This window comes from Thunnus maccoyii, chromosome 12, assembly GCF_910596095.1.
Source record: "Thunnus maccoyii chromosome 12, fThuMac1.1, whole genome shotgun sequence".
Taxonomy (NCBI): Eukaryota; Metazoa; Chordata; class Actinopteri; order Scombriformes; family Scombridae; genus Thunnus; species Thunnus maccoyii.
Genome location: NC_056544.1, coordinates 6,862,928 through 6,876,611, shown reverse-complemented (window position 1 = coordinate 6,876,611; position 13,684 = coordinate 6,862,928). Strand labels below are relative to the sequence as shown.

Sequence of the window (13,684 nt, the reverse complement as noted above, 5' to 3'; positions counted from 1 at the left end):
AATTCATATTGGTATTTCCCACTATGCGCTGAACAATTTGAACCTCTTATGTGAGGATTTACAGTAAAATAGTCAACTGTTGTATTAACCATTTCTGATAAGGTTAGCCAGTTCAAATTATCTTTAAAGGGTTGATTTGGAGTGAGAAAGGTATGGTTCAGTTGTATTTTTTCCATTTAAATTATCGCTGTTCATCCCTCTGACCCATCTTAATGTCATACAATCAATCAGATAAGATTCTCTGAGAGGCTTGTTGTGATTGAGGTTTCCCCCAACAACCACTAACTGGTGCTCTCCCCTCTTTTGAAGACCACATAATAATCTGATGCTTCAAATCATTGCACCAAGGCGATTTTCTTTAATGTCTTTAATTAAGTCCATCAGCATATTGTTTCATCTTAGAACACAATTAAAACCCCTTAGCAGTGGATCTCATAGGCAACCTGTGATCCGAAGAGGAGACTTTGACTGAGGAAGAGCTCCTCTGGGTCTGTTGTTAGGGGTCCCTCTCTACCATCTGCTGGGTTTCTTCGTAGCCCCATTCCCCCCGATCTGGTCAGTGTCTGCACCATTTCATGGTCCAGGAGAGCCTCCTTCATACCCGTCTGCTGGACAAAGCCGCTTATCATGTGACACCTGGCTGAGGTGGACCCCACAGGCTTGGCTCGGTTGAGTACATACATCTCGTGGCCGTGGTCGTCTCGGTACTCCTCTAGCTGCGCAAAGGTGGTGGGTCCATCAGAGTAGTCGTTCACATAGAGGATGCTCTCTTCCTTGCTGGTACAGTAGGAGCCACCCTCTTCTTTACGGTACTGCTGGTGACGAGTGTAGATCATAATCAAGAGTAGAACAGCAGTGAGCGCCAGCAAGGAGATGCCAACAGCAATGGCGGTCTGTGTGGCAGGGCCAAGGGCATTGAAGTCCATGCTGTCCTGTTCATATAGCGGCTCCTGGCTCACATCCAGAACCTCTGGCTGGTAGAAGGAATTAGATGAAGAGGAAACAAAGGTGTGTGTGTTCAAACGAGGCCAGAACTGGGATGAATATGAGGAGGAGGACATGTTGACAGCCAGGTGAAAGGTAACTCTAGCCACGCCACCAGGGTTCCACGCCTCACACTCGTAGCGCCCAGCATGTGCCACCGTCACATTGCTGAGGAAAAGCATGCCACTACCCATGTCTGGATCAAAGCTGTCCCTCTCACCACCCTCCTCAGTCCCACGCACAAGACCATGAATTCCTCCCACACCTCCCACCTTGATCCCCCCACTGCTTGGCAGGGCTGTCACCACTCCTCCAGCTCCGGGCCTGAAGAGCTCACCATTGGGTCCCAGCTCTTGAACCAGGCCACGAGGCGATAGCAGAGCCTTGCCATGGGAAGCTTTTTTCCAGGTCACCTGAGGCTGAGGGTATCCCGAGGCTTGGCAGGAGACACGGAGGCTCTCCCCGAGTCGCACAGTCAGGTGGCTTGGCTCGAGTTGCACCACGGGGGGGATGCAGACCAGGCTGTTTGGAGCAACCTCCACCAGGCTGAGGTGGGAGAGGCGAGGTGGTTCAGAGCACATCAGCCGACGCTGTTCTGCAGAGCTTAACAGACGCTGACCATCTTCACTGATCCAGGTTCTTAGCCAGCCCAGAGCACAATCACAGCGCCATGGGTTCTCTGGAGGAGGGGAATGGAAGCAAGGGAGACATGGGGTAAGTGATTTTTCAAATGCTGTTTCCAAGGTCAAGAATGAATTAAAGCCTACATGGACAAGAATTCCAAAAGTGCTCAGAAAAAATGGAAATTTGATCATGTACAATGTCAATCAAACAACTGAGTGAACCTGATCCATTGATGAAGATCATGTGATAGGATTGACAGGTCAAGAAAAACAACTAAATTGTTTGGTGAACACGTATATTTTGTTTATGTTGTAGTTTGGTAATTTAAACATTGTTTGAGAACTGTTTGCACCAACTGTCCTGGAAGAGTACCTCTTTCAGAGGCAGCTTCTTCAACTCATTCCTTAAAATTCTTTTTCCTTAAAAGTCTTTCTTCATATTTTCTTTTTCTCATTAAAGGTCTACGGTAGGGTAAAACCCTTTGATATGTAAAATATGTTTAAGGGCATTTCATTCTATTTGACATGAGTTTGTTAGTTGTGGCAAGTTGTTAAAATTTCAGTGGTAGTGAGTGAATTTCATAGAGTTCATACAGGTCTATTCTACTGAATTGTGGAAAGGAAGAATTTTTCATATCTCAAGGCGCCTTAAAGCAAATTGAGTCTGGGAGGATTATATCATATTACCGTCAAACATAATTTGCTCTAGGAATTCTGTCCTCGCTCTGCCTACCTGTGACACGGAGCACCTGCAGGCTGACTAGCGGTTTGAGCGACGAGGCTCCCAAGGTGCGGAGGTGATTTCTGCTGAGGTCCAGCAGAGCCAGAGATGACAAGCCAGACAGAGCTTGTTCCGCCAGTAGCTCTATGCTGTTTTCCTGCAGGTGGAGTTCCTGCAAACGCTGCAGACAGTAAAAAGACATAAAGCAGAGGAAGGAAATGTGAAAAGTGTAACCTGAAGGAGGAGGAATAAAAATGTCAGATGTAAAGAGAGGACGACTCAGTTCCACCCAACTCAGTCTGTATCACGGTATGGTAGGGATTAGTCAGACATGTTGTTATGAGTTGGATTTAAAGTGTCAGGCAATAAAAAGGCATCCCATCTTGGAATAGTTTTAGCTGTACTTGCAAAAGCCTAGCTTTTTTCACTTCACCAAAATGAACTGGAGTTTTTGGAACACTTAAACCAAAATGAGCATTAAACATTGCCATCCATCCATCCATTCATCCATTCCTTTATCTCAGCACACACAAACCAACCTGCAGCCCCCTGAACGTGTAATCCTGGACTCGAGTGATCTGGTTGCCGGCGAGGTAGAGGATTCGAAGGTGCTCCAGACCCCGAAACATGTCTGGGGTGACCAGATGGATGAGATTACCATTGAGGGCCAGCTCAAGCAGCTGGCCTTGGCTTAGAAATGCCCCGGGCTCCAGTGCCGAAATGCTGTTGTTTTGGAGGTACAGGTAATGGAGGCTGCCCAGCCGAGTCAGGTCCTGAAGACGGATCTGCATTATAGCATTATCCTGGAGGAAGAATGTCTTCAGGAAAGACAAGGGAAATGAAATTAGAACAATGATCACAAATTGATGGCATTAAAGACACAGAGGAGCGGATGTGATGTTTGAAATGTTATGTTTTGTGCAGAAAAGTGAGCGTCGCTTGTTGCAGTGCTGTGCTCAGTGGGTATAAAAATGTATTAACCATGAGGAGAGATTACATTAATAACACAGCCACCTTTAAAGCTATATACACTCACCAGGCTGTGCAGAGCTTTGGATATATGTTAATGTAGGCAATACAAACAATGTGGAATGAGCCAGTTGAAGTTCATGATAATAATGACTCTGCAGCAGCATTTATCCTTTTTTGTGCTTGAGTTTTCAAGCACAAAAAAATCTCCATAAAAAGAATGTTTGAGTGATTGGAGCTACACCAGAAGTGCTTTCTGTGTTTGATACACAATACATGACTGACTGCTTGATTGGTAATGTGCATTCATTGGTGATGTTTTCAAAGAAGAGAACACGGGCCCATGAGGTAAAGTATGATCGACGAGATAGACCTGCTGATTGAGGTTAATGGAACAATTTATGTGGGACATGGTCTTCATTAATATTCATGAGCTGCAGTAATGTTGGGGGCCTGAACCTAAGAGGAAAAGACCGTGTAATGTTAAACATCTTCTCAACAGATGATCAGAGGGTGTGTGAGAGTCACTTTCTGAGCAAGAATGAATAATTGCACAGCCAGTAGCGCAGCCCCTCCCCTCAGGCTTACATCAAAAAGGGTCACGGCGAATTGATTAACCACAATCATTTCAGGGTAATAAGAATGGATCAGAGAGGAAGTCAACTGACACAGAATCACTGATGTGAGAGTTGGGGTCAGCTGCAATGCAATGCCTAGTTCCCTAACTTATTGTCGATTGGCTAACTGACCTCGGTGACAGAAGAGACACCCTGAGGGATTTCTTTGATCCCAAGAGATCCGCACTCCACTGTGAGGCTGTAGCAGCGACAGCCGGAGGGGCATTCCAGTGAAGGTTGGGGGACTAAGGCCAGGATGATCAGGATGAGTCTGGAGAGCCACAAGAGGACCATGGTGGTTTTACAGCAGACCTTTTAGAGACAAAACCTGAGGAGAGAAGGTGGAGGATAAAAAGTAAGCATCAATCACTCATACCCTCAGTTACAATGACAAACCTCTTCTTCATTTGATCCTCAAAGCAAAGATTGACAGTAGCTGCAGATATATTGTATATGCAGATGACTGTGAAATAGCAAGGGAAGATTGATAAAAAAAAGCAGGGGAGCGTTAGAGTATCTCCTCATCCCTGCCTGTTCCCCATTCAGATTTGTCTATTCAGTGGAATTGCAGCAGTAGCTTCTATTATGGGCTTCAATTAATTAAAGATATGATAAAAGATGTGCAGGTTGCCTCAAGGACCTCTCTCTTGTCTTTTTAATGCATGCGCAAACACACTCACACTCTATTTCCATCTCTCTCTTTGTCTTACAAAGACAAACACACACACACACACACACACACACACACACACACACACACACACACACCGATGTGCAAATTTACAGCAAAGAGAGAGGCTCCATTTTGACCCCTGTAATCTCAGAAACCACATTTAACTCCTCAAAGCAAGTCTCAAGTGGTAACCAGCACTAATCATATAATCATCTGATCTGAAAAAACATCAGCATTGGCTGCTTGCTACACCTAACAGCAATATCTTCCTTTGATATAAACCCATCACTGAGCAAGTCATCCATGCACTTTTTTTATTTCTATACAGCCCGGAAGGGATTCAGTGTTCCGCTCGACTGTTCACATCAAAACGGCTTCAGACTCGCTGTCCAATTCCATGTAGCCCGGTGTTCACAATTGTTCATCGGCAGCAAATCACATGAAGATACTGCTGGGTTGTAGATATAATACACGTTGAAATGTCACACTGAGCCTGTCACTCTGGCCCAGTGACAGCAGGTGGATTTATTGTGCTTTGCGGCTTCCTTCTAGAGAATCTTCATCCAGTAGAGAAGCAGACATATCATCGATCCAATCTAAAGTCTCACATTGTAATAAAACATTCATGTGCAGTCTGACTGTGTCTCCACATCCCATTAAGCTTGTCTGACTTGTGAAATTTCTAGTTTGCTTAAGATTTCAGAATCACCCAGACAGATAATTGATAGCATTTACATATAGCTCAGAATGATTTGGAGATCATCTAGTTTATTAAGTATTAGAAAACATTCAGATTTCATCACAGCAACTTGATGAAAGGGTCCTGTGTCTGAAATAAAGTGTGACTGATAAATATTCAGTTTGCAGGGTGTTTGAACTGTTCTGTCAGATTGATATCAAGCATGTCTCAATTGTAGTGTTATTATCCATAGCAGTCATTTAATGCCCGAGCCCAAAAGCACTAAGATCACTATTTCAGTGGCTGAGAAGTCGTTCTCGGTGTAGCGACGCTGCATTATTAAGTGAATGTGCATTGAACTGGATGTTAATATTGCATGTTTGATTTAGAGCGCATTTATGAGGATAGCCAGCTGGATTAATACAATGTGACCTACATAAGCTGTTCAATCGTCTTCTCTCAGCAAAAACAGAGACTCTTATTAACAAAGGCATGCCATTTCCTCTCTAGAGCTCTCCAAACAAGCGTGAAGAGAAATTACGTATTTCTATTGTTGGGGAGAGAAAGCACAAAAATTGAATTTTGAATAAGGCCTTGGTCTGTCATTGAGCTTTTGTTACTTCTCACAGTGAGATGACTTTTAAATAGCTTTGACTTGCATGAAAAGTGTCAGAAGGGAACCAGAGAGGAAAAGACACTTGCCTGCCCTAGGATATGAATACACACAGAACAGGATGCACATTCTGATATTTGTTGTTAGAATATGAGCCAAGCATCAATGCAAATGACACCCTGCCAGGTAGAGAAAATAGCTTATGCATTTCTCTGCTCATTTCAATGTTACTCTCTCTTTAAAAAGCCTGGGCGGAAATCATGCCACGCATTCAATGTTAGGACAAGGCTGATGAGATGTAGAGACAAGGATAACCTATGGAGTTATTAGGGTCTGCACAAACAGACAGAAGACGGTGACGAAAATAAAACAACGCTAAGGGAGAGACTTCTTCAAATAATGTTGCTTACTGCGACTTGTCTTACAGTGTGTGCTCTCTATGTCAGATTCAGTCGCCCTAACTGTGCTTGACTCTCATCTTTTGTCATGCTGATGTGGGATTTCAGTGCTAAGAGGTCAATTTGTTCATTTCAGTCTCAGTAATCCTCTGTGGTACATGCGTAATCTGCACAATCAGATGCTTGTTAGCTAAGCCGCTCTCGGCACTGTAGACGTTTCCATAGAGGGGGGGTGCTTTGTTCAGTGTTAAAAAAAAAAAAAAACGAGGTCAGCACTATATCTCTATTGACAGTGTGAAAATGTGTAAATAGGATGATTAGAGCTTAATGTTGTGTACATAGATCTGAGTGTTGAAAGCCAGGGCAGATGTCAGTCCACAAATGCCAAACGAAATCTAATAAACTGCACATCAGACAAAGCATGTCCAGCATTCAATATCAGTGTCGACCTCCCAAAATGTATCCCCACGCTGCGTCTCTGCAAACATCATTTTGCGCTGGACTCCGGCAGCTTGGAGTTTGTTTATCTGGGTATTTCTGAAATTACAATTGTCTCTTATTCTTGACACAGTGCTTTGTTTCCATGCCCTCAAACAAATCATCCTCTGCTCAACAATCACAGCCTGGCTGGCAAACATTCACAGTGCAGAGGATTCACTGCATGTAGTGCTGTTCTGATTTTCTCTTATTTTTCCAAGCAGGGTAGGTGTTGATGTGTCAGAGGTGCAGCAGAAAGCCAGAGTGCTGGAGGCAGAAGCAAAGTTCACATCCCTGTGCTGCCACCGGTGCAGGTCGGCCTCATCCGTTGTTATGGTAACTCTTGTGATGAGGGAAGGTCTGCTCACGGGGCCTGAAGGCCAGGCACAGTTCCTGTGAGCTGCTGTTAGACAAACAACTCCGCAGAAATAGAAGCTGTCATTTCTTGGGGGAAATTGCTCGCAGGAATTTGAGCTATGTGATGACCCAGAGCTAAATCGTAAATTCTCTTTCACTCCGACTCTCTCTTTCTCCAGCTTGAACTCTTTCCCTCCTTTCCTTTTTCTCCTTCTTTTACTTCCCTGCTCCCTTCGCGATTTCTCTGAAAGCCTCCATCATTTCCTATTCCCATCGCTGACCTCTTTCTTTTCTCATCTCTCGTCCTTCTGCTCTGACTGACAGGTGCTAAATCATTTGTCTCAGAGCATCCTTTTGTCCACAAATAGACTGAGGCCAAGGCACTGGGAGAACACTGTGGCACTAACCCAAGAGTAACATACTGACTTTGAGCGATAGTCTCAACCATGCACAGGAAAACACACGTACGCATACACATGCTTATAAACATGCAGAGCACGCCTACAAAGTAGCACTTGTGCACAAACACTAGCCACCAACAAGGACACACACCCTGACTGGCACACAGACACACACGCACACGCGCGCGCACACACACACACACACACAGGAAGACACACACCTGCACATCCCGCATACAACCAGCAACAGCCATCATCATTCATAGACGCAGACCAAGTCAGATACAAACAGGCTGGCACACACACACTCACACATATTTTTGTGTCAGCGGTAAAGGAAGTTCTGCTCAGTTAATAAGACTGCATTGATTTCTTTATTTTTCCACTACTACTCTGTCCAGCTGGGCTGCGCAGCCATTGATTTTCACCATGAAAGCCTTGTGTGTGTGTGTGTGTGTGGAGGGGGGGATTTGGGATTGCATTTGTGAATGTCTGTGTTGAAGAGAAACAAAGTAAATGAATGTGTGATAGTTATTTCTGCCATGTTTGTGTGTGTGTGTGTGTCTGCATGTGGATATGTGTGTGAAGCTCAGGCTATCTCAAGCAAAATCACCCTCTGAGCAGCAGCAGCACTCTGCCACTTCCCCCAGCGGAGTATTTAGTCTAAAACCCTCACTCCGTCTCCCCGTACTGAGACAAACTCGATAAATCTCTGCTTTTTAAGAGTTCCAATGATAAACTGCTGTGACAGGCCTGTCTGCGATGCAAAGACTGTTGTTGGTAATGTAAGCTGGCCAGCAGAAAGCTCAAATGTTATTGCTATAAACTGCACAGAAACTCTGAGATTTTGGCTGTGGCGATATGATGCTAGACAGGCTGTAGCTGTGTTAGCACTTTTTTTTCCCTGCACAGTGGACTGCAGCACTGCTGCGCCACATGATTTGGAAAGCTTACATATATCCTCTATTCACTTTGAACAAAGTACTTCAGAGAAACAAGTTTTGTGGTTTTGAACTCGTGCAATATAATTTGATTTATGAAAGATAATTGAGAACTAAAAGCAAAACGGCGGCTATAACTGTATAACCAATATCTATTTTCCGCACAAGATTTACTTTTATGCGCTTACTGTCAAGGAAGGATGACAATACCTGCACCTCAGTATAGAAATGACCTGGAATGTGAAGTCATTAAAAACACTCCTGCGCAGATAATCAGTGAGCTGGATGATGTTAGAATCACACAGGGATAAGCAGGTTATGTTCCATAGAATATGATTAGAATCAGGATAATGCGTAAGAGGGGCTACCGTGCACATAAAGATTCTAACTTAAAGAAGAAGACATGGCACAGAACAGCAGTTGATTGAAGTTAAATTGAGTTAAATTTCATCCAGTGGATGGCTCGCCTGGGGCACCAAAATGTCCAGAAATGGCCTTAGTGATCATACCCTCACATCATCTTGCTTTTCAAAGCTTAAAAAGAGATTTTAAACCCCTTTTAAGCCTCATGAATTTCTTTTTTGTTATTTTGTGCTTCCTTTCCTCCAAATCTTTATCTGCATGACTAAACAGAGGAAATATTGCCAAAGCTGTGTAAAATATGTATGACTTCACAATGAAGAAAGTATTATGCACAGATAATATTTATATCAGATAAAATATATCTAAGACATAATAGTGTGCCATTTTATAATAAGGTACGCTTTATAACAGACAATGCAATTAATTTTTTAACCTTTATTTATTGAGGGGATTTTCTCCGAGAGCAATGCTCTCTTTTTCAGGAACACCCTGATCACATTCATACAGTGACACATTCATCCCTGGAAGCTGCCCAGTACAAACACAGTCTGTTTTGCTGGTCACTGAGCAGCTCCACTGGAGCAGTTGAGGTTAAGGGCCTTACTCAAGGGCACCTCAGTAGTGGTAATGATGGAGGAGCAAGCACTACTACTTCACTTTCCCTACCCAGATTTATCTTTCCAGGCCAGGGATTGAACCAGTGACCGTTCAGTCACAAGGTCACTTTTCTAACCTTTAGGCCATGGTGGCCTGGTTACCACTGACTGCCCCAGTTACATGAAACTGCTGCCAGCATGTTTACTAAATGCCAGTGAGTGATAAAGACACACAAACACATGCTTGCAGTCTAATGCACCTTTACTGGTTTTCTAACCATCTGCAAAATTGTTACTTTAATAGTTTGAGGTTATCGTAGATTGTTAATAATGAAGAGAGGATTACTCCTCTCCAGTTTTGGCACCACTTTTTAATAAGGCACCCTTTATAAAAGGTTTACAATCACTTACTAATGCTCATAAGCCATTGCTAAGAACGTTTGGGTTGCCAGGTTGAAAAAAATCATTTTGACTAATTTGACTGCATAACCACAAATCTTCTGGAGAAGAGCAGCAGGTCTGGACCAAAGTCCCTTTATAACAACTTATTAAGCATTTATTGATGCATTTAATAACTGCATTCTTAGCAAACAGAAAGGACACCAAAGGGACTTTCCACAACCAGGCAACCCAAAAATTGTTTTTGATTGGTTTATAATTGATCTATGAAGGATTATTACGATTTATTACAGTAGCTAAAGCCATTAGTTACATCTTATAAACCCTTTATAGTGCCTTATTAGAGTGTGGTACCAAAAATAGACAGGACTAATTCTCTCTATGTTGTTAAAACCCCTGAAAAAATGGTTTCAAGTCTTAAGCTTTTCCTAATAATATTAAATATTCATGACTAAATAAGCAACAATCAAAGTTAAATGTTTGAAAAAAAACCTCACTTAGTTGACAGTAATTAAGAGTTCAAAACTAAGCATCAGCTGACCTGCTTCATTGGGATTAGGTGTGGTTTGATCAGATTTGATTGACAGTGCCAGCAACGTAAGCAAACAACCCACTAGCTGTCATCAGATTTTGATTTCAATTTTGCAAAATTATTCTTAAAGTTTTGGACAGAGCCAAGCTAGCTGTTTCCCCTTGTTTATGCTGAGCTGAGCTAACTGTCTCCTGGATCAAGCTTCATATTTGACATACAGAAAGTAAAAGTAAAAGTAAATAAGAGTATGTCTCAAAATGACAACTACCGTGGTCTGTGTGCTTGTGTGTGTGCCTTTGTCACTCATTGTTTTCAGGCATTTAGTGAACACGCTGGCAGCAGGTTCATAAATCGTGTAACCGTCAGTCTTTCCTGCTCTTCACATGTCAAAAAGAATCTCGGTGTCAGCCTCACCTGTCTGACACCGACTCATGTTTTCTCATGATTTTTTGTGTTTGTCACCCCATTTCAAAATGCCAATTTTCTCAAGTCTCTCTCTCTGTCTCTCTCACACACGCGCACACACATGCACACACTGCCCATTCTAATTGTCAAGGTTGGTTGATGCAATCGATCAGAGCAATTTCATTCACAGTAGCTTCATCTGACAGGCTGCAGAATTTATGAGTCACTGGCTTATGCCAGGATAGAATGAGCAGTTTGATTTTTATGTTTCTTTTTGCTACATTTTCATCAATCTGGTTGCAAGCCACTCCTCTTAGCCCATTCTTGTATATGACTGGAGGAGCGGGAGTGTGTAGTAATGAGAAAAGCAACAGTGGACACATACACGATTGCTCAGTACAGCTTTGATTCTCACTGTAATCGATGGATCAGATCAGACAGGTTGGAAGATGGATCCTCCTCCTCACATACTCCTCTATTGAGAAGCAGAACAATTCACTTAAATATTTTGTCCAATTTTAATAAAAGTATTCACATGAATAAATTTATGTTCGATTCTGTGTTTGTTTGTTTTTTTGGGGGGGGGGTATTATTGTATTTCCCCAGTGTCCTGGCTAGATGAATCTGAATTGTAAATATCCCTCTTTTTATGGCAGTTCAGTTGAAAGTGCAGGTGTTACTCAAGCAGCAATAAAAGTGTGCGGGAACGTGTGTGTGTGTATCCTAAAATGAAATGAAAACAATGCTCCGATAAGGATTGCTTATCATTCTGCTATATTGCATTTCAGTTAATATTGGGTGTGCAATAGTGCAGAGGGAGTGGAGTTGTTGTATCTTCATAAATTATGTTTCTTTGTTGCCATGGAAGTGACAGCAAGTGATGGATGTCAAATCACAGATATATGTCAAATTACATTCTGGCATGTAGCCTATACTGTGGTTATCTGTGCAGTCTGGCATATAGACAGGAAATAATGAAACTGTAAAGGTAATCATTTTTCCTCATGCATTTCTTATTTCAGTTGATCTTTGCCGTATGCCAGTATCATTCTCGAGTCAGGCCAGAATTGGGGTGCTATGCAATTACAGCCGAGAGAGATTTCAGTCATCATTGTCTGGTAGACAGTAGCCAATGAAAAATTAAAGATCTCTGCAGGCATAAGGAGTCAACTTGTCAGTACAGATCTGTCCACGCAAGACAGATACCACACCCTTGGACTTAAACAAACGAGGTCCTATCCAGGGGCCTGTCGTTTGGCTCCACAGTGCTTCATGTGCAGAATAGCAATTAACCAGAAAGACGTGCATTAAAACTCTGGCCGTAGGGAAGAAACTGTGACACTTCCAGCATGATGGTCTTCCTGTAGGGACGTATACTGATTCTGTAGTATGCAACAGTCAGCTTGTGGTGACCTAATCATATTCTTCTTGGCATCTCCCATAGTGTCACTCCTTCCAATCCTGTCAGATTCTTATAGAGTGTCTGCTGTGCTCAGCAGTGATCTTATTATACTTTGTTTTCCATCACAACAGTATCACTTTAATATCCCCATGGGATTTGAATATACAGTGGCTCTGCAGTGAAACTGGTTTGTTTCTAAAATGTATTTTGAAATGAAGATATTAGTTAAGTGATATGGGACTGCGGCATGATAGGACAAACTGTAGAGAATCTGTATGACTGCTGTGACCCATTTGGTATTTGTTAATTTGTACAAAAATATATTTATTTTAAAAAATATATTTTTTATAATAAGAGAGACCATTTGAGCAACATAATCAGCATAATTAGTTTATGCTATAGGATATAATGGGGATCAGTTGCCAGTTTATTAAACAGACCTAAAATGAGGTCTAATACAACAACCCTGCAATAAAACCCATCTTCTTGAAGGTTATAATGTTCAGCTTGAGTACAAACGGTTTTAGAGAGATGCTGATTCAACTTTATGGCAATTTTGGAGTCTGTATGTGGTGATGTTGAATTATATTATTCACAGGTTAGACTATAAATGTAGTCTATTGTTTATTATTTATACTATTAGGCCTACCGATTAACATGAAACAGTGACATTTTGGAAATGGGCAAGTGGAGATCATCTACCGCAGTGACCCTCTGTGTGCTGTATGTTGTGGTGCTGTTGAATTGTATTGCTTTAAACTGAGAGCTGTTTCTAATATTTTGTCCATTTCATTCATATCAATTAGTTTGGACCATATACAATATATAGCCAATATATGAAACCTGAGCGTCGCCTGAGTCTCAAAATAATGATTTCATCTCGGCTTCATTCAACATGTTATAATCCCAGTCACAAAACACATTCAAGTCTTTGTTTCACTCTCACACTATAATCTACAGTAGCAAAGTACACTGCATGCAGTTTTATACTTCAACAGACAACAACAAAAACAATCCTCCTTTATGGGGTCTTTAGGATTAAATTGTGTCTTATGTAAGTCCGCGGTCCTAATGTGTGTGTGTGTGCGCCGCGGTCGCTGAAAAACAACATTTGAGAACCCCTGCGTTACTATCCCAAGCGCACTCTGTCCTCCTTTCCCCTCAACACACAACTGCGACCTACCGTTTCACTGCGTGCACGGACTTGATTTTGGCAGCAGTCCCCTCACTTGCTCAGACAAAAATAAATAAATAAAAAATAAAGAAAAACAAAATGATAAAAATAAAAAGATGAATCCCACTTCAAATCACTGCAAATAGATGAGCCAGAGCATTGTTTCCCTCCCTCCGCTCCGCTCGCTGCTTTCACTCGCTCCCGACTGGGCAGCGGTTTAGAGTCCACACAGGCTGAGCTCGTCCATTGTAATTGGATGCTGAGAGCCGGAGGAAACTGCTCGCATCTGCCAACGCTGGACGTCAGCGCTGATGATGGTCGATTTAGACTCTTATCTCCCTCCTCTGATATTGTTATGCG

The 13,684-nt window shown here is 42.4% G+C and overlaps 1 protein-coding gene across 1 annotated transcript; it reads right to left on the bottom strand.

Annotated features, from left to right (window-relative positions):
- Positions 1-388: 388 nt before the first annotated feature.
- lrrc24 (leucine rich repeat containing 24) lies at positions 389-13,400 on the bottom strand. The gene is made up of 5 exons (XM_042429494.1): positions 13,334-13,400; positions 4,047-4,242; positions 2,868-3,146; positions 2,341-2,509; positions 389-1,663 (listed from the first exon to the last, which is right to left on the bottom strand). Exons 2-5 carry the CDS (start codon positions 4,206-4,208, stop codon positions 420-422), a joined length of 1,854 nt encoding a protein of 617 aa, XP_042285428.1. The 5' UTR covers positions 4,209-4,242; positions 13,334-13,400; the 3' UTR covers positions 389-419.
- Positions 13,401-13,684: the final 284 nt, after the last annotated feature.